A 20,524-nucleotide genomic window follows, 5' to 3' on the forward strand; every position below is an offset into this window, starting at 1 on the left:
TCTGTCTGCTGAAGGGACCCCCCCTTCATAAAACAACTTTTTTTTTTCATCCCCTCCTCCTCTTCCTCCCCCTCGGACCCGACTCCTTGGTCTATTCAGTCAGTGTGTGTGTGTGTGTGTGTGTGTGTGTGTGTGTGGGTGTGTGTGTGTGTGTGTGTGTGTGTGTGTGTGTGTGTGGTCGTCAAAGTGTGGTTCAGGGACTTATAAGGTCACAGAGGAAGCTTAGGGGGTCTAGAACAGAAATGATCTGTTAATATATTGTGATATATGGATGGCACTGAGAGAAACATGCATATTAACAGCCTATTATTGATTATCAACACAATTAAGACCCCCCCCCCCCCCCCCCCCCCCCGCCGATTAATAAAGCTGCCAAAGTCAGTTCCCATTAGATAGATAGATAGATAGATAGAGATATTGATCCATAGGCATCCAGGAGTTTAAAACATTAAATATAGGACTTCAGGATTACTTAGGTAATGCTCAATTACTATATAAAAAAATACTAAACTAAAGTGAAAAGAATAATCTAAAACCAAAAACAAACATATTGTCCATAGGGGCTAATGTAGCCAATAAGAAACAGTATGAATCTAGACAGTATGCCGTGTGTTAACGGTGTAACATCTTAGAATGTTACACCACAAGATGGAGCCAGACTACATGTGCCCCATACAACTAGATGCTCAATGCATGCAACATTGTCATAAACAGCATGCAAATTGTAGTAGACGACACAATAGAAGCATAATAGAAATACACAGGAGTAGTTGCTCTGACTCCCTATAACTGAGGAGTAACGATAACAGTGTTACAGCAGATAAATTAATGGTTAGAATACAAGGAAGTACTTAAATAAACAATGATAACCTGGCACCCCATGTAAATCCAGGAATATGCTTCCAAGAAAAGTATGTTTGAGCCAAGACTTAAAAGAGAATCGTCTCTGTCTTATTTCCTCCGGATTACGCCCCCCCCTAGTTTTCAGCCTAGTGCAGTGATCTCAATCCATCACACTCTGTTTCACATTTCTCCACCCACCCTTTCCCTTCCCGTCCCATCATCCATTTTCCCCTCACCCCTGGCCCAAACCCATCCTCCTTTCCCTCCCTCCCAGCTGGTGAAAACCTCTTTGCCAAGATTCCAGTGCGTCCTCTCAGACCAGATCAGAGCACAACTCCTTCCCTCAACATCCAAATTCATCAATTTCCATGATAGCCTTGAAATTTCATATTGTTGTGGTGTGATCCTTGCTTTTGAATTACATTTTTGCTTGTTCTGGTCATTGTTCAGATATTAGTCAGTTTTCCATCTAGGTAAACTGCTGAACATTTTTGAAATATTCATTATTCATAACAAATATCTCATTAAAACTGCATTGAAGGCAGTTGCAGTACATGGACCTCCATTTTTCTTTTTCCACTGATAAACACAAAGAGACAGTCATTAATGGAAAAAGGCAGTTTATTGCAACAGAAAAAACAAATAAATTAATGAATCATACTGAATATATGCAAAAAGAACAGACAGCTGTTTTGGCTAAAGTGAAATAAAATGAATGCAATTTGATAGAATAAAATAAATAGATGTACTATAATGGTTTGTGGTGTGTGATTACTCGAGCAGGAATGATATGCACTTTCAGGGGCAGCAGACCCCAGAAAACTCTCAGTCAAACACACAAAACGCACAGCGATGTCACTGTGTAAAAACCCGTCCTCTACTTCATACTGATCATCTTTATCTCTTAATCAAGCCTCTATTTGTTTGTGGCTGCATCCATAGAGTTGCCAGGACTGTTTTGGTTACATTTTGACAAGAAAATAAGAGGAAAGAAAAACAACAGGCCAAAGGCGCACAAACACTGAGATGATGCCATGGGAGGAATACTTCTTTAGGAAATAAACTGAAGCTTTGGAAAAGGTATGGCAGAGGGATGGTATGATGCTGGATGCAGAGATTCACAGATAGTGCAAAGTTGTGGTGGGAGAGGATGAGGGAAAACCAAGATGGATCCATTCTGCTTAATGACGACTTGTACAAAAATCCAGAGATGGTGCCACAACTTTTCCTGTGTTGTATTCTCATGGAGCTGGATGGACGGTGGGAGCAGGGTCTTGGTCAACGCAGCATCACCAGGCAGACAGGCTGGGGGGGTTTCAATCGCACTCGCGGTTGGTTTGGAGCTCCTAGCTGGGCGAGAGCGCAGGGCTGGGGTCAGTGCTGATGTTGACCAAGCACTCGCTGGACTTGAGGCTCGCCAGAGACTTGGAGCTCGGTAAAGACATCAGAGAGCCGCACAGACCCAGCATGGATGGAGTGTTGTCTTTTCCTGCAGGGACAAAACAGATCAGCTGATGAAAATGCATAGTTCAAGCTGCCCACATTGAAGACCATAAACAGGCATCAAGCCTGCCTTTGTATGAGTATGCACATGTGCATGGGTGGATGCCACTGAGAGGCTTTTATACAGCTGGGAAGAGTAGAAATATTCCAACTGGAGCAAAAGCACTGTGGCATTAGTGCTCAGCTTTGTATGAGAGAGTTATGAAAGTAGAGCTAAGCACACTTTTAGACATTGTTAGGTATATCGGCATAAAATAGCTGAACTGACATGTAACTTTATCATTAGCAGAAAAAATTAAATTAAACCAATATGAATCAATGCAAGTTGTGACTTTCCATCTCGACTTCATGACAGTGTGATACTGGCGTAACGTCTGTGAGCTCAATATCATGTTACTGTATGAACTGTAACGAATATGTTGTTATGGTGTGTTCAGGTAGCACTTAAAAAGTCAGTTGACCTGCAGAAGTCCAGGCAGCATCTCCGTTCTGTCTCCCATCAGTCCTCTGGGAGTCAGAGTTCAGGCTGACATCAGCAGAAAGTTGCTCCAAACTGTGGAAACTCCTCCTGGAGGGACAGAAATAACACGATGGCACAAATAAAATAATTGAGTACAAGACTCTTTACTTTAATAGCAAGTATTCTTCTTCTTAAAGTTCATATCCAGTAGGGATCAAAGTTAGATGAGGTTTTATCTTCCTTCATTCACCCTGCAGTTGGACGCTTCTGCCAACTAGTGCAGTTTCAGTCTACATCCATTTTTATCCAGACTCATAAGAGTTCACCGTGAACTTTGAAATCTAATCAGTTCATATTTGAGTCCTTTTTCTACTGGTCAAAAATCTATGTAACACTAACTAACATCTGGCTTTTGTCTGCAATGGGAATGGAGTTAATCGGCATTCACTCCCGGGTCAAAGGACTCGAATCGGCTCCAGTTACAATAAACAGTGACAGAAATGTGACACCCGGGAGAACAACTGTGAGGTGAGAGCGCCTCAGTTTTCGTTGTGTTCGTGACACAGTGGGGGGAAAATATTAGAAAGGTTAACTCCTCTAGTGGCAACGGGAAATGAGTCAATCTCCTTTTTTTAGCAGGTTTATCTGTATACCTGCTAATTGTGGAGGTACAAGTAACAACTGGTCAAAATTCGAAGAAATTCCCTTCAGGCAGACTTGAGATATAATGTTCTAGACCCCAAAAACATGTTTTCTGAGGTGGCCTTGATCCTGACCTTTGACCCGAGACCACCCAAGTCTGATCAGTTACTTTGAGAATCTAAGTGAACATTTGGGCCAAATTTGAAAGGATTCTCTAAAGGTGTTATTAACACATTCATGAACAAAAACTTTAGTCTTTGAGGTCACAGTGACCTTTGACCACTAAAATCTCATCACTTTGAGTCCAAGTGAACGTTTGCACCAAATTTGAAGGAATTCCCTGCTGGTGTACCTGAAATGCTGTATTCACAAGGAAAAATGTGTTTATTCGTTAGACTTTTGACCAAAAAAATCTTATCAGCACATTCTTGAGTGCAACTGAATGTTTTTATCAAAATTTTAAGAAATTCCTACGAGGAATTGTTGAGGTGTCATGTTCAGAATGGGAAGGACAGACAACTAGAAAACATACGACCTCTAGCCATTGGCATAAAAATCCATAAATATAAAACAGACAGAATGTGTGCGCGCGTGTTCACCTGCGGAACAGTTTGACATTGCCTGTGTTGTTTCGGATGGTGGACCACTGGTTGACCAGCGGGATGGAGAGGTTTTTGGCCAGATGGGAGGAATCGCAGGGCATGAGGGACGAGCTGGTGAATCACAGAGAAAACAAGGTTTCAACACTTTGCAACATGTGGAAAAAAACATCTGCACACTCAAATATGTGCAAATATATATATTTTTTATTTACAAGCTTTTTGTCAGAGTCCTTCTTTAAGGTTTCAGATGCATGTACCAGTTTAATGTCTTTAAGCTGCAGCACCTCAGCCAAGTCGGATTTTCTCCTTATTTTAGCAAAATGATATGGACCCAATTATTTAAGATTGATCTAGAAAAATGCATATTTGTTATGAATTTAAACACAGTCTGACACACAGCAGAAATAAGCTATGGGGGAAAGTGGGGACTTGGGGGCATTCTGGGTGCTGTAACAGCACCAAGCTTCACACCTTCAGGTATTTGGTTTTCACTGCATCGTGATACACTTGAAATCAGATGTGTTGGAGTATTAAACGTGCAGCCTCTTACTCTGCATTGCATCATAAACCAGTATAATCAAAAATGGCATCTGCATCAAATTTTAAGTCTTGTTTATTCTTCTATAGAGAAACATTAAATATATTTATAGACCAATAACGTGAAAATAACAACTGTTCCTAATTATAAGGTTATTTCAAAATGCCCATTTTACTTCCTCGTTAAACTCCTGCTACTAAACGTGCACGTGTGAAAAGCAAACACATGTTTGAGAGGAGGAACCCATAGGTGAATTTCATCCAAACAGGATCTGCTGTGACTATAGCATGTGGTTATAGTTGGAGATTTTTATTAGCTCAACATGTTTTCTTACAGTTGTGCCTGTAGCTCCAGCACAATGTCCTCCAGCTCCTTCTTCTCCTGTTGGCTCTGGACCATCAGCTCCTCCACCTTGGATCTCAGACACTTGTTCTCCGTCTCCACGTTCTTCAGCTGGGACTCCCGCAAACGCACCAGCTCCTCCAGGTAACCCTGCACACCAAGAAACAAGGTTAGTATTTAGACGTCATTCATTTTGTTTCAGAAATGGATCTTGTTGTGGATTCACCTTCTGGGCGTAGACGATCTTAAACCTCTGCTCCATCTTGCGGCACTTGTTGCTCCAGCTCTCCTCGTCAGTCACCAGAGGGATGTAGGGATGCTCGGGGACGCTCTCCTCGCTGTTGCTGCTGTCCACGCTGCGGCGGTCGTCCTCGTCGCTCAGGTAGTCGTAACTGCACGAGAGCGAGAGGGGGCATGAGGGTTAAAAGGTTGCACTTGCACACACGTGAACTGCTAAAGGTGAAGTGACAAGATGGACTGGGTGGGGGTCACCTCTGGGTGAACTTCAGGTAGGGGGTGTAATCAACCATAGCTGGAGATTTCCCGTCCAGAGTCTCACCCTTCAAGCAAAAACTGCAGAGAAAGAGACAAGAAGACAGACTGGTTCTCAAAACTGCATTAATGACTGAAGGACTTTTTTGGTCTTAGAAATGCTGCATCCATTGCAGTTTTTAAAACCAGATTGAAAACTGTTTTATTCACAAGAGTCTTTAAAGGTCCAGTGTGTAAGATTGAAAGGGAAAGGGATCTATTGGCAGAAATTGAATATCAAATAATCCTAGTGATGTTTTCACTGGTGTGTTTCATCTAAATTATACGAATTGTTGTTTTATTTAACAAAAATGGGCCCTTTTATATTTAAATACTTTATATATACACATCGGGAGCGGGTTCTCTCTACGGAGGATGCCATGTTTTTTTTACAGTAGCCCAGAATGGACAAACTAAACACCTTTTGAGTTTTTATGACAACTGAAGGCTTCCACAGGTTCTCTCTCATGTTTAGAAGGGGAGGGTGAGGTGAGGGGTGTTCAGCTGCAACATGCAACTTCACCACTAGATGTCACTAAATTCTACATGCTGAACCTTTAACTAAACAATTTTAAAGGTCATATCATCATTACCTATTATTATAATTTTAATATTTTAAACAGTTCTGTCTATTCTATTTTGTATTTTTTTCTCTTTCAACTTATTTTTAAGGTTTTAAACATATTCATCCTTTATATTTATTTCACCTCTTTTATTCTCTTTACCTCTTTTATTCAACTCTTTTTAATCTCATATTTGCTTGACAATTGTTAAAAACAAAGAGAAAAAAGTGATATCTTGATTTGGTCTCTTTTTTGTTTATAATGTCCCTGTGCAGCACCTTGAATCTATCTCTGTGTATGAAATGTGCTTTATGAATAAAACGGCCTTGCTTAACCTTTTACCCCAAACCTGATGGGTAAACATATACTAATCCATAGGTAAATATCTATGCACTCAAATGCAGGACGAAAGAAAAATCCCAAAGTGTTTGTTCTGCTGTATATCGAGTACAAATTTAAATATAAAAACATTTATAGAAAAATGGCCACTATGTCTCTGCATATGTTTCAGAAATAATGTCACTTTCATAACTGATATTGAAATACATTAAAAGTAAGAAGGTGCATACACATCTTCACACAATTTATTACCTCTCCAATTGTGGCGTGGATACGGTTCAGGCATGTTTAGGAGACTGATTTCTATACGTGGGTGCAACTTGGTGAGCTTGATTGAATTTAAGGAGACTATTAGGCGGAGAATTTGCTACTGTGCTTCTGAGTGCCACTCTAGTTATTAATGGATACACAAATACATCCATTAATATCTTAAGAGGTTTATTAACTAGAAGAGTTTATATTCCACCATGAGATTGCAAAAGATTTCTGTGACAGATTATTCATAGATATTTTATGTATTTTATTATTATTTCAGTTTAATTCGACTGAAGATCCATCTGTACTACGAACAAAGTTTAAGCCAAATTCAAAATCATAGTAGTAATAATTCATGTAACAGACCATAAAGTAGATTCCACATAAGTGTGTTGATTTGAAAAGCCTTGAGTACACTAATGTATGCATGTGTATGTACTTATTGAAACACTTTATATCAGAGTCTGCAGGGTGTGTCCTCACCTGAAGTCAATGGCACTCAGTCCAATCAGCATCCCGGTCAGAACTGTGGCCTCCTCTCTCAGCATGATGGCCCCATCGTCATAGAACCTCCTGTCAAGTGAAGAGGTGGTTATCAAACCTTAACTCTCACATAAACCAATGATGACCGACTTTATAGTACAGCTAAGGTTCTAAACTTCTGGAGCAGGCATGTATTTCCCCCTGGTGGACAGAAAGTTCAACTCTTCTACTTATACACAAGACAAACTAAGTTGTTAGGATGAGCACACAAAGCCAGCATGGAGGTGAAGTACATTGTTGCAGTTTGAGTAAAAAAAAAAAAAATATATTCATTGGGGTTATCAACACAGACTGTATATAAAGATGGACGACATGACAGCTCCCCAAAAGTGAAGCCAAAGTGTCTCGACTGCCCCCTGGTGGCTGTCTGCAATGTAGTTCATAAACCCTGCCCCAGCCATGTTAGTAGAGCCAAACTAAAAAGTCCAAGTACACATCAGAATACTTTTTTTCAAAGATGGTTTCTGTCATTTTTTAATCACACTGATGTGTGTTAATGTATTCATTTTTCTGATGAGAAAACTCGTGATTGGTTGAGCGCACGTATCGGCGGGACCTTTTAATACCACGGCTCTATCCTCTGAACGCAGGCTCTGAATTACTTAATCAGCACAAGATGTCATTTTCGGGATATTTCCGCTTTATTTCTAGACAGTGGGAGGAAGTGGAGACGCATCGTCCATACAGTCATTAAATCATTACTCTGACCTGGTGGTTCTTGTGTCTCTCAGAGCGGTGGACACATATTCAGAGAGACGTTTCTCCATCAGCGCCACTCGAATCCATGCCCGGCCCTGTGGGACAACGTGAGGAGGGAGTATGAACAGAGGGCTTTTTTTTCATGCTTTTTTTTCATACACCCATTTGTGCATCAAGACATTCTTGCCTTGGCTCGTGATGTGCTGATGTTCTCTATGTTTTCGATGCTGGCAATGCAGTTGTTCTGCACTTTGCTGCAGGCCACTCGGAGATACTCCCAGAAACTGCGTTGTCCATCTGAGCTGAACCAGCTTCCAGAACCTGAGTCAAGATTTAAACACAGCCGTGGATTATTTCACACTATAAACATGCAGCCACGGCAACAGTACAGCCAACTGAATAACCATGTATTGTCTTTGGCCTTTTGATCACAATATCACTTTGTTTGTGTGGTTAATATATAGGAAGGAGATTTATATTCTAGTTTTAGGTTAAATAACTTCTTGCAGTCACACTTCCTGAGTCATATGAACTGATGTGTGCATCTCTTTCCTTTGCTATATGTTACCTGCAGTGTTACCTTTGAAGCGGTGGCTGAGGATGTGCTCTAAAATGGCGGCAAAGTTAATAAACTCCTCAGATGAGTCATCTATGGGCTCTGCTGTGTACTTTTCTAGGAGAGTCTTTACAGAGAATCTGAAATAGAAGCACACACACAGACATTTGAATTAGAAAAGGACAGAAAAGTACAATAGGAAATAAAGGTCACTTCACATACGAAAGGAATTTGAACTTTGAGCCAGTTGCCTGCTGCACGAGCCTCTGAAATGCAGCCGTGTACTGTATCCAAGCTGACAAATGTACGACTGTATTTGAACCCTGCCACAAGAGCAGGGAGGGTTCTTTTCTTCTTTTGGGAACCATGCCATCTTATCATACTGAGGTCACCCCAATTGTTTTGTGTACAATGTACAATGTACCCCTTCAGTGCTTTGGCAGTGTTATGAAAACGATACAATTAATCCCCTGTCTTCTCAGCCTTTGTGCACGCTGTTCTTCCAGGTCCCTTTGGGTCGTGTCCTTTTGAGCACTGGCCAGCATCGAAGAATGATCAAATAATTCCCTCCCCCTCATCTATACATGGTGGCCTGATCTATTTAGGGCTGGTAGTGCAGCTTTGGCTTTTGACCTCACAAGCTCACCCTGCTGCACCACGAGAGAGAAGCGAGTCAGCGTGCATGTTAGGAGCCGGTGATCAGGCACGGGCTCGGGCTGACTGCCTCAGCTTCGATGGGCAACACTAGCATCACAGAGGGCAAGACTGCCCTGGCAGTGGGAAAGACCTCCATAGCCAGGGGGAAAACTACAGTCGCCTTGGGAAACTCCTCCATCTTCAGGGGAGTGACCACCACCTCCATGGGAGACTCTACCATTCAAAGGCAAAAGACGACCGTGGCTCTCGGAGGGGCCAGCTTCTCCCGGGGAACCACGACCACCTCCTTCCGCAAAGCCTTGATGTCCAAGCGCAGGACCACCTAGATGGACAGGACCCCTGAAGCCAGGGCTAAGGCACCCAAAGCATCCAAACAGTCCAAACAAGGCTTTAACAATGAGTGGAAATCCACATTCTCATCAAGCAAGACCTCCTTCACCAAAGGCAGGGTTTCGATCCTGAGGAATAAGTACGCCATCTCCTGGGGCAAATCCTCGATCTCCTGGAGCAGAACCACAGTAATTTTGGGCAACGCCGGCATAGCAGTGGGCAAAACATCTGTCACACGAGGGGAGACCACGAGCTCACTCACCACTCTGACACTCACTCATGGGACCAAGTCTGTGTCTGTGGTCAAAACCACCCTCATCAGGGGCAAAGAAACGCACAGCAACGTCTACTGGAATTTTCACACATGAATCCTGCACACACTTAAAAAGCCAAGGATATGTCTGTCTGGTCAGTTTTAGCAGGTTAGTAGAATAAAGAGCTGCTATGTTTGTGATCAGTGTGTGTCAAAGAGTTACAGATCAATAAGAACAGGACCCGCCTGCGCAGAGTACAACAGGCGATTCTCAGGTGCGAACACGCTAAGGGAGTCGCGAGTCTAATGGGTTTGCAATCAAGAGCCGTGCCGAGCGTGTTATGCAAATGTGACGGCGATGAGACGACGGCTTATGGTGTGTCAACTTGGCAGGGAGGGGAAATGTGAAACAGCTGTGTGTGATGTATGTGGAGACACAAAAGAGAGTGTGTGAATGCTTTTCATCAGCACGGTGCTCCTGTTTTTTTGTGCATGTAAAGTCATCAACATTGGTATAAATGTGGTATACTTGTGCAAGCTGATGAGATTGCTTGATATTCTGAAGTCTGTCTGCATTACCATAACTATTCTGCCCTATGTTACATAGAAGCTGACTGATGTAACAGTGCTTATAAAGGTTAACATGTCTAAACCCTGCTTGGCTTGGTTGTTTTGTATGTAGAGCTGACTTTTTATTGGGATTTTCAATCATCTAAATAAAACGGAGGGAAATAAAGAGGGAATTGCTGGAATGGGTTGTGAACAGGTCAACGAGGACAGAAACAGAGGGACCACACCTATATATCAAATGGAGGGACAACCCAAATACAAGGCGGGTGCAATCACAGCCTAAAATAAATGTGGAGAAGATGGAAGACATGCATCCTTTCTTTTATCAAATCCGAATCGATGCGACTCGTTTCACATATGGTGCATACAGTCGTACACAGAGGGAATATCTTACAATCAGAGGCTATAGGGAACAATGGCTCAGAAGAAAGTGATGTCACCGCAGATTGTCCCCTTTGCAACAATGTGTCCTTCAACTGTCCGGTGTCGTCGTGGTGATGGGACAATCGCACCACTGTCCCGGACTCCCCAGATAGGCTGTGGCCACCTACGGCTGCCTCTGTCCATTCACAGGGACACATGGGTGGTATGTGGCCTTCCAGAGCCCACGTCGACCAGCTCAACGAGGGCATTATGCGACACGGGGGTCGTGCTATCCACGCTTAGCATTCTGGTCCTCTCTGGATTGTAGCTGATGTTACTATTACCCGTGAGGTTTCGCAGAGCAGGGCGTGCTGCATGAGTGTGTGATGCTTCGCTTCGAGTGAGCCCCGAACCCCGCCGTCGAATCTGGGTCAGGAAGACAAGCTTCTCCTCAATGGGCAACACCAGCTTCACCGAGGGGAAGACGGCCCTTTCCCTGGGCAACACCACCATAAAGAGGGGGAAGAGCAAGCTCGCCATGGGGAACTCCTCCATCACCAGAGGCAGGAAAACGACATCCCTGGGCTCCTCCACCATCACCAGTGGGAAGACCAAGATCGCCCTGGGCAGTGCCTCCTTCAGCAGAGGCACCACCACCACCTCGTTTCGGAAAGCCTTCTTCCCCAAGCGCAAGACGCTCTAGATGAGAGGGGAGCGCACTGCGGGGTGGGGGGACTGGCAGAACCTGTCACGAGAAAACGGCACCATCACAGAGAACATACAGACACCACCACAGCAGCCGAGCAGGGTCTATTCCAACTGAGAGCCAAAACTGGATTAAATTTACTTTTGGAGCCTTTGACTTGTTGCGATCATGCCGGATTTATCAAGAACACAGGTCAGTGGCTGTCTGATAATGTTTTCTGCTAAGTCAGGGTTTAAATGTAGAGTAGAGCTCATGAGAGTTAGGTTAGGTAGGGCTCCTGCAAGTATGTGCTCTACTCCATCATTACCCAGAAAAATCCACTTGGCTGGTGATGCCAGTTTAATAGCAAGCAAGAATATTGTGTTTTAGAGCGGATGCTACTTTGACGTGACTTGCTTTCAGGAATCTGCTCAGAAAATAAGTTTTGCTTGTAGAGAAAGGTACAATTCTGTCAAAAAAGTCACGGTGCACAAGGGTAACTGTTCATAAATTCCCTGTTTGTGCATCAAGTAACTCCTCATTATGGAGAAACCTTCAAGTGCCCCCAGTGGTTCCCAGGGAGTGTGGGCTCCATGATTAATGGCCCGAGCATTTAAAATCATAACAGAGGGAAGTCAACTGTAGCAAAAGGCCTCTCTGACCTGATAAAGAGACAGCATTATCTCCAAAAGAACATTACGGCCGACGCTTGTAAATTCTCTTGATGTGAAGGGGGGAAATCGCTGGCGTGGCTTAAATGTAATTGGTTGGAGTGGAGTAGCAACATGCTCTTGGTACGATTTGACACTGAAAAACAACTGCCGGGCCCCTGACAAGCTTCTTTTGTGCCCCCGCTCACTCCGCCTGGATCTCTGCCAGGCCCACTCTCAGCTCTCTGTCAATGCCCCCTTGTTCTCCCTTTTCACCCCTCTACTGTACTTACACAAGAGTGTTTGATCTGCACACCACCAAAACTGCATTTATCGGCTTAACCTAAAACACACACAGCTTCACATTAACTCTCTGAACTTTGGCTTTTTTCCTTTATTTTCTCACTTCCCCCCCGTAAACATCCCTGTGACTGCTTTCTCTTTCTCTTCTTATTTCTGTCTCTCTCTTTAGTCTTGGCATAATCAGCAGGATCAGATGACACAGGCAGACTCCTCACTGGCTGCAGCATTGTGTAACACCGGCCGGTGCTGTGTTGATCGTCCTGGACGGTTGCGGGGAGAAGTTCTGTGTCCTGGATTCGTCCCAAAACACCCATGAGAGAGAAAGAAAGCTTTGTTCTCTGATGGACATTAAGATAAGAATAATAATCTGGGCCAAATCCAAATAGAGTAAAAGATGTAAACATTTGAAAACTACAGCAGGGTGTGTCCCTATCACTCTCTCACCCATCCCCTCTGTGAACAAGTGTCAAGGAAAAGTGTTTTGTGGTCAGAGGAGGTGCAGAGGGATCAGGGTGAACGTTGGACAGTGAGGGCGTCGGTCGGAGAAGAGTGTAAATCAGATGGTTTGAGCATGACGGGGGGGTAAAGTGAGGAATACCAGGGTGCTACTGATGGTGAGAGGGCAGGCTGATCTCCTGATGAGAGACCTTAAGTCAAATCTAGAGAAATCTCTGCTGTAATTTCACACACTTGACAGTGTCATAAATCAGGGACAAGGCAAAGAAACGTTACAGAAATTGAACTAGAAATCACAATTATTCCAAGACATAAAGATTTGTATTATTTCTTCAAAATTAAGAGGTGGAGAGTGTCACGTAATGATGCTACCGCCACACGTTACTACTCCTCGGATTAAAAAACAAAGAGCTACCCACTTGCAGAAGCATGTCCAGCTGATGTGAATATGTATAAGTGTTTACTAGAGAACAGAACGTTTTATTCTCTCCTCTCGAGCAACTCCCCCACCCGCCACTAGAGCTCAGGACGTAGCTCATCGAACCTCCTCTCCCTCCCTTGTTGCTTTTGTTTACAGGAAGCAGCTCGAGGACAGACACCTCACGTCAGATCTGTCCAGTCTCACTCATCTTTATCTATGTTTTCTTAGGTTCACGTCAACAAGGATGACAGCGCGGCAGCTCTTAGCCAGACTGAAGCAACAAAACCAGTGCATTTCAAACATCAGAGTGCAGCATGAGGCCTGTAACACAAACCGTCCTGTGACCGCCTGTCGACTCCGCCATGTTCCATTCAGCTCAGATATAAACAAAGTTCAGCTTTAGCTGCATGAAAAATTCCCACCGGCTACAGAAAGGCTCAACCCTGTTGCCATGTTAAGATGGAACCTGTTGCTAGTGGCAACAGCACAGTCGACACAGCTGTCACTGTGGTTTAATAAATATCTCCAAGTCTCTTTACTCTAAAAAGCCATTCAAAATATATTCCTTTTGAATTTTTGGGTGTTGTCCGATATTCGTGTGTCATCTTCATCGTGAAGCCTGACCCCAGCCTCTGCAGGATGATACATAGGATATGCACGTAGGATTTAAAATCATTTGGATGAACTCAAGTTGTAAGATTTTCTTTTTTTCTGCCATTATTATTTGAATGATGAGTCCTGGTTTCAGTCTATTTACAGACGACCTGTTGTAACGCCTCCGAGCCCCTGACTCAGGCCTCATCCAGAAACTGTTCCCTGTGGTGGTGCCAACATTTGATCAGGTTTTCCTTTGTTATACTCACTCGTCTATTGCTGTACATATGTGTCTCTATTTCAAATGAGTCGTAAAAAACACTGTAAACAAGGTAATGAAACCCAGAGTAGATATAAAGCAGACTTTCTGCACAAGATCGAGTAAAATTCACTTGTCTGTCTGTTATGTGATCACGAGTGACGGACAGTGTTGAGGAACATGAGACAACAGCATGTGACAAATTAACAGACAAAGACGTCCCTCAAAATGTCATAACTTCCTCAAATGAACTGTTGGGAATTGAAAATGTTAATCTGTGTGTTCTGATTGTATGTTAAACATGTATGAGGGGGGGGAAGTTCCGATTTTATATATACACAGATGTATAAGGGGAAATAAAAGCTTGGCGTACTTGGTGTACTAATGAAGCACTAACGTCAGCTTAGCTACTGTCGCCAGGCAGCCAATGCAGCTGTGGCAGCAGCTGACGTGTCAGTCGGCACGGCAGCGCCTGGATCCTGTGTCCTGCATCCTGCCCCAGCCAGAGGGTCACTGCTGATTCAGAGTCTCTCTCCTATTTCACTGCACGTTCACAACAAACCTATGACTACTTGAATGAACTCTGACCAGAACGGCATCAAGAAGAAGAACATTAAAAGAAAAAAAAAATAGGTCAGAAACGTCATGAAGGATGAGACAGGCAGCGACACTGACACGCCTGGAAGAATATTACCCGCGATGTGAAGCTAATCAATATCATGTGAAATGAAAGAAACTGTGTAGTAAGTGTTACTGACGGAAAGCTGTTTGAGATTTATTTCTGTCTTGTCCGATGTTTGTCCTTAAAATGCTTAAAATGATTAAATCTGTCTTAGCACATTCAGGTCTGACTGAAAACAACACTAATTTCTCTGTGTTGTGAGTCCACTGTGAGAACTTCTCTTCTGTTGCAAGTATACACTCTGTGTGGTGGTGTTGTTGTGTGTTTTTGCTTCACTGCACGTGTCACTAAAATACAGTTGGACAGAAAGAGTCCTGGAATAAAAATGCTTGATTGTGTGTCAGAGTTATTGTGTTTTTGTATTTGTGTACTTTGAAAGGGGTGGCCGTGCATGATGTCACTTCCTTAGAGCGCCTGCAAACTCGACATAAATACCTGTCCCTGTTTATTTATGACCACAGTCAATTTGTAATTAGAGAACCATAGCAGTACTGTAATATATTTTATGGAGGAACTATAAAACAAACCAGAACTATCAAAGTAATAGCTGCAATCCTCCTACAAGTCTCTGTTGCTGAATATAAATACTGCAAATACTGCACAGCAGGATAAAGTCACTATAATTTGATTTATCATAGAGATGAAATGATTGGTTGGTTGAAATAAAAATGAATCTTCCAGGCAAAAATCATTCAAATAAACACAATAAAACTCACTCTTTGGTTTAACAACTCATTGTTCACACAGAGGGTTTATCCTGTGCTCCAGGCTCACAAACATTTTAAGAGCTCATAAGCCCTAAAAGTTGGAAACTGCAGCACATACCTCCACCAAGGCCCAACAGTGCCCTTGAATTCAATTAAGCTTAATTGCACACACTCATAGAAATCAGTCCCTTACATAAGCCTGGTTCTTTTTATCAACATCTATTAAATATTCTCTGGGAAATCAGTAAAAATACATCCCAGAGGGGCTCGACGCCTGGAAAGAAGATTTTTACAAATAAGTTGTGCAGCTGAGGATCTCTCCTCAGGTGAGTTAATAATCGTCTCCGCTCACAGTTAAACTGATGGATGGTGAACAGGAACTCTCCGCTCCAACGAGACAGTGATTTATGGGAGCCATGTTCTGCTCATCACAGCCTCACCATCAGCACTCAGCGTTCTATGTGGGCCCAGGACCACAGATAGGAGGAGGAGGAGGAGGAGGAAGAGGAGGAGGAGGAGGAGGAGAAGGAGGAAGAGGAGGAGTCCTTGCACTGCTCCCAGTGCCCTTGTCCCACACTGACACTCAACCTGACTGTGATGGAGAAGAGAAACCGAAGCTGGCAGAAGCCGTTTCAATATTATTCCACTAATCTGGTGCTTGCTTCATCATTTGAAAGTGCATTTATCAGAATGAACGGGAATCGTGCAGGTGTCTGAACCTGTTCAAAATAAAAGACTCTCCTATAAGGGATTTCAGAGGGATAAGGAATAAATGTCACAACAAATATGTGATCGTGAATTAATTTTACAACAACGTGCATCCAGGAAATATAAGTGCTGACATAAAAAGAATATATAAAACGAATGTATCTGTGTTCTCATCTATAGAGGCAGCGGTATGTGAACACACCTGCCTCCTCTCCATCCTTCCTAGTGTCCATTATTCTGCATCCATCTATTCCCTCATCACATGTCCAGTATTTTACATTTTATCATCATACGTGAGAGCTGATCCCTCTGCGTTGGGCTGGAGCATCCGCGGATGAACACAGCTCGGTGTCGTGATGTGTGTACCTGCAGACCGTGATGAGGTTTTTTCGCTCCACGCCGACGCTCCGGGCAGACGCCTTTTTCGATGTCAGACCCATAGCCATTGCGGTCTGCATGCAGCCCGACTCCATCCAGCGGCGGCCCCGGGGCCTCTTCGGGATCCGTGCCCAGGCCAGGACCCCTCCCTCCGCGGGCCCAGTGTCCTACAAACACCCGCTGTCCTCTGCGGGGGGATCCGGGGAGGTCGCTGCTGCTGCTGGAGGAGGACGGGACAGAGACCAGCGGCAAGTTACGCACGGTTCAATGTTACACTTCCGGGTGGACCTTTCAAAATAACACCACCTTTTTTTTGTTTGGCTTTGATTGTGCTGACTGTTTAATAAGGGCGCTTTTATTTCCACAATCATTTCCGGTTTTAGTCAGCGTACGTCATGCCCTTGGTACCGATGAGAGTTCAACGTAAATTGCTTTAAAGGTGTAATTAAAAACAGCATAAAGGGTCTTTAGCAAACTACTTTTTAGTAATACGTGTATTTTGCATTGCTTATACCCACAAAATAAATATGAATGTATGATATATATTGGTCTGTCAGGGAAGAATTGTATTTTGGGAGAAAAAACAAATCTGGAAATACAGGTTTTTAAATTGATGAATTTATTTAAAAAAGTAAAGAACGAATGACAGAAAGATAGAAAGTCACATTTGTTATTCATGTGTGATAACTCCAAACTAACCAGGGTGATAATAAAAACGTGATTTATCGGAACACAAATAAAATATGCCACTTTTACATTTACATGGTTTCAACAAATATATATATATATTATCACAGAGGGAGACTGAATGCAGATTGGTCAGAAACGTGAAAATATAAAATCAAGATTAAGAAAAAATGAATTAATCAAAGACATAGCCTAAATTTAGAAAATCTATTTCATTCATTTGTGAAATCAAGTTAATGATTTTAATACAAAACAGCTTAGTAATATAATATAATATAATATAATATCAAATTCTGGATTAGAATTTCTCTGGGACAATGACGACTCCAGAACACTAGGGGGCACAGTCGCTGCGGCGGTGATGGTTTTTATACTGGTGGCAAGATGGCGGACTCAGAGGAACCGAAAGCGGCTACTTGTACTTTTTTGTTCAAGAAATCCAAGAAAAAATTCTCGGGACGAAAGAGAAAAGCCAGCGACAGCGATAAAGGTGAAAATGAATCCTTTAACAAATTATTGTGATGTTTTAATGAGATCATCTAACGGCGGAAACGACGTAGCTTTGTGAACAGCGAGGCTTGATGCGGGTTCTTGTTTTCCTCACATTTGTTTTAATAATGACGGCGGTAGTTACCTGGCAAAGAGCCCAGCTTGTTGCTAACGTTAGAATAGTGAGACTAACTCTGTTAGTTTCCTTTGAATTTGGAGGGGTTTGACGTGTTTTGGTAAATAGCGTTTTCTCTTTGTTTTGTTTTGCTGCCAGCTACACCGTGTGACAGGGTGGAAAATAAGTAGCCATTAGAAGGTGGTTTATTGTGGCCAAATGGATGCACATGGTCAGCAACAATACTCTGTGGTACTCAAACGGTGTCAAGAAAACATGTGACTACCTCACACCAGCAGCAGTCTGGATTTATGGCACAAAGCATATTGGGTTCATGAATTCATAACATCCGCAGCCTCAGCAGAAATCCAGGTTCCTCAGACCAGGATACAGTCTTCAACTGTCCAGATTCATCAAGCCTGTGTTCACTGCAGCCTCGGATTTCTGCTCTTGGCTGAAAGGAGTGGAATCTGATGTCGACCGTCAGATTCACCATGTTGTCCGTTCTGAGTTAGTTTGAGCCTTCTGTCAGCTTCAACCAGTCACTGAGATCAAGTTGTTCTTGGTGTCAACATTAACTGGAGCTTATCCTTAAGTCAAACTTGTTTTGTTTTTTTCCAGATGGCAGCAGTGATGAGGACCAGAGCTCTGTGGTCAGAAAGGACAAGAAAGGCACCCGAGTCAACCCCATGATTCAGATGGTACAATAATACTTCAAATGGTAATATGCTAGTTATAGTGCGGTGAGACTGACTAATGTGTCGTCCCTTTCCAGTCTAAGAAAGTAGAGCGAGAGGCTGTATCGTCCAGTGAAGGTGAAGAAGGTAAAGAAGACAAGGTCACTGTTGCCTACAAGTCTACACGATCAGCCGTGAGTTGAGCCTTTTGTTATTATTTTAATATCACATTTTTAAGAAACATGTCACCTTGTTGAGAAGCCACAACGTAACAAAAGCAGATGTGAATAAATCTTTCTCACTGTTTCTTGATCTTCATAACAGAAAGCAGAGGGGCCCGACGACATGGGTGCAACCGCTACATATGAGCTGGACACGGAGAGGGACAAGGATGCTCAGGCTATATTTGAGCGGAGTCAGAAAATCCAAGATGTAAGAGATGAGATGTTTTTATTCTTAATGTTACAGAACTCATAATTGTGTTCCTTAGTCCACCTAGTAGATGTATTTTTCTTTGACTTTTGCGATAAAATGCACCGCATCATACCTGAAACATTAAATTGTGTTTTGATTTTTCTAAACAACCTTTGCACAGAAGTGAAATCTATCATCTGCTTCAAAGTTAATTTATAGTTTCCTCTTCACTGGTTTAACCCTTTTTCCTCCTTTTTAACAGGAGCTGACCGGCAAAGAGGATGATAAAATCTACCGTGGCATCAACAATTACAAAAAAATAATCAAGCCCAAAGATACCACCATGGGCAACGCCTCCTCTGGCATGGTCAGGTGAGTACTAGAGTGAAACATATTTGATGAACGATGACTGCTAATGTCATCAGTCGTTGATTCATGTAATTTTCTTCTATCTTCACAGACAAGGACCAATCCGAGCCCCTGAACACTTGAGAGCTACAGTCAGGTGGGACTACCAGCCAGATATCTGCAAAGACTATAAGGAGACTGGTTTCTGTGGTTTTGGAGGTGAGTCGTAGATTAAGTCCATTAAAATATGAAAGTCATCTGTTGAATAGATGCTGTGAATGCAAACTTTTTTTCAACAATCATGTTCTCCTGTCCTGCTTTCAGACAGCTGCAAGTTCCTTCACGACAGATCAGACTACAAACATGGCTGGCAGATCGAGAGGGAGCTGGAAGAAGGCCGATACGGAGCCAATAGTGAGTTCAGGAGGGGGATTTCATGCAAGTTTTTCTGTGCCTGCAGTAGCATTTATTGAACATCCCTGTGCTTAAAATCTAGATGAGGAGAACTACGAGGTGAGCAGCGACGATGAGGATATGCCCTTTAGGTGTTTCATCTGCAGGGAATCCTTTAAGAATCCCATCATCACGAAGTAAGTCTCCTCCTATTGTTTGTTTTTCTCTACTTCTACACCACACAGAGCTTGGTTTATTATCTGGTGCAGTGTGTTAACCAGTCACATGTCTCCCAGGTGCAGACACTACTTCTGTGAGACATGTGCTCTTCAGCATTACCGCAAGTCAAAGCGCTGCTACGTGTGCAACACTCAAACCAATGGTGTCTTCAACCCGGCTAAAGGTAAGAAGAGTCTGACAAAAGACTTCTGAGAAGAGACAATTAACTACTTTTAAAGCCGAGTTCACATTACACGATTTTCAGCACAATTTGCCAGTCGAAGACAAGTTCAGCAAATCGCAGACAAAAGCCCAGATTGGTGCTCGATCTGCAGTCACCAAGCGCTGTGTGAACTTGTCAAAGACGCGATGAGGCTTGCCGATGCGTCACAGACAACTTCCAGCACTAAATGGGGTGAAGATGTGTAGTCTGTGATGCCCCGTTGCAAGTCAGTCATGTTGTGTGAACTCAAAACGACTGCAACACAGTAAACTGCAACTATGAAAGTCGTTTAGTGGGAACTCGGCTTAAGGGATTTGTGCGATGGTTGCAAGTTGATTCCCTCCGGTCATGTTTTCTATTATTTCCCTTTATTCCAGAGTTAATGGCCAAGATGGAGAAACATCAGGCTGCAACAGACCAGCCACCATCAGATGAAGATGATTAGAAGCATCTCAACCATTTCAACATTCCCCTTATGTGTTTGTCTGTGTAAATAATGAATAAAGTTACTTTTGTAGACAGCTTCC

General features: G+C 43.0%; 3 protein-coding genes and 1 long non-coding RNA gene across 5 annotated transcripts; 3 read left to right on the forward strand and 1 right to left on the reverse strand.

Moving 5' to 3' along the window:
• Positions 1-1,926: 1,926 nt before the first annotated feature.
• Positions 1,927-16,704, reverse strand: rundc3aa (RUN domain containing 3Aa). 2 transcript variants are annotated; one of them, XM_034594164.1, is made up of 11 exons: positions 16,421-16,704; positions 8,441-8,556; positions 8,048-8,181; positions 7,870-7,955; positions 7,102-7,191; positions 5,423-5,503; positions 5,157-5,322; positions 4,923-5,080; positions 4,048-4,161; positions 2,808-2,914; positions 1,927-2,332 (listed from the first exon to the last, which is right to left on the reverse strand). In XM_034594164.1, exons 1-11 carry the CDS (start codon positions 16,525-16,527, stop codon positions 2,190-2,192), a joined length of 1,302 nt encoding a protein of 433 aa, XP_034450055.1. In that variant the 5' UTR covers positions 16,528-16,704; the 3' UTR covers positions 1,927-2,189. The 2 variants fall into 2 exon arrangements, with proteins under 2 accessions (XP_034450055.1, XP_034450054.1); XM_034594163.1 differs by having other exon boundaries at positions 8,429-8,556; positions 16,421-16,696.
• Positions 8,943-13,080, forward strand: LOC117766814. Its single transcript, XR_004614758.1, has 2 exons — positions 8,943-9,825; positions 12,397-13,080. It is a non-coding gene; the product is annotated as an uncharacterized LOC117766814 (long non-coding RNA).
• On the forward strand, positions 9,839-11,475 carry zwi (zwilling). The gene has a single exon (XM_034594165.1). The coding sequence runs from the start codon at positions 11,044-11,046 to the stop codon at positions 11,290-11,292; it is 249 nt and encodes an 82-aa protein (XP_034450056.1). The 5' UTR covers positions 9,839-11,043; the 3' UTR covers positions 11,293-11,475.
• A 765-nt stretch (positions 16,705-17,469) lies between the features above and the next one.
• On the forward strand, positions 17,470-20,521 carry rnf113a (ring finger protein 113A). Its single transcript, XM_034594175.1, has 10 exons — positions 17,470-17,609; positions 18,345-18,424; positions 18,499-18,594; positions 18,725-18,832; positions 19,077-19,186; positions 19,275-19,381; positions 19,487-19,576; positions 19,659-19,752; positions 19,852-19,958; positions 20,375-20,521. The coding sequence occupies exons 1-10, from the start codon at positions 17,504-17,506 to the stop codon at positions 20,440-20,442; spliced, it is 966 nt and encodes a 321-aa protein (XP_034450066.1). The 5' UTR covers positions 17,470-17,503; the 3' UTR covers positions 20,443-20,521.
• The last annotated feature ends 3 nt before the right edge of the window (positions 20,522-20,524 follow it).

Source organism: Hippoglossus hippoglossus, chromosome 8 (assembly GCF_009819705.1).
Source record: "Hippoglossus hippoglossus isolate fHipHip1 chromosome 8, fHipHip1.pri, whole genome shotgun sequence".
Lineage (NCBI taxonomy): Eukaryota > Metazoa > Chordata > Actinopteri > Pleuronectiformes > Pleuronectidae > Hippoglossus > Hippoglossus hippoglossus.

Coding starts and splice junctions, on each gene's coding strand:
- zwi (XM_034594165.1), top strand. CDS start 11,044: ATGGGCAACACCAGCTTCACCGAGGGGAAGACGGCCCTTTCCCTGGGC.
- rundc3aa (XM_034594163.1), bottom strand. CDS start 16,527: ATGGAGTCGGGCTGCATGCAGACCGCAATGGCTATGGGTCTGACATCG. Junction 8,182..8,428: donor CTTCAAAGGTAACACTGCAG/GTAACATATAGC, acceptor ATCTTGACTCAG/GTTCTGGAAGCTGGTTCAGC. Junction 5,081..5,156: donor AGATCGTCTACGCCCAGAAG/GTGAATCCACAA, acceptor CTTGGTGTGCAG/GGTTACCTGGAGGAGCTGGT.
- rnf113a (XM_034594175.1), top strand. CDS start 17,504: ATGGCGGACTCAGAGGAACCGAAAGCGGCTACTTGTACTTTTTTGTTC. Junction 18,425..18,498: donor TCAACCCCATGATTCAGATG/GTACAATAATAC, acceptor GTCCCTTTCCAG/TCTAAGAAAGTAGAGCGAGA. Junction 18,833..19,076: donor GGAGTCAGAAAATCCAAGAT/GTAAGAGATGAG, acceptor CCTTTTTAACAG/GAGCTGACCGGCAAAGAGGA.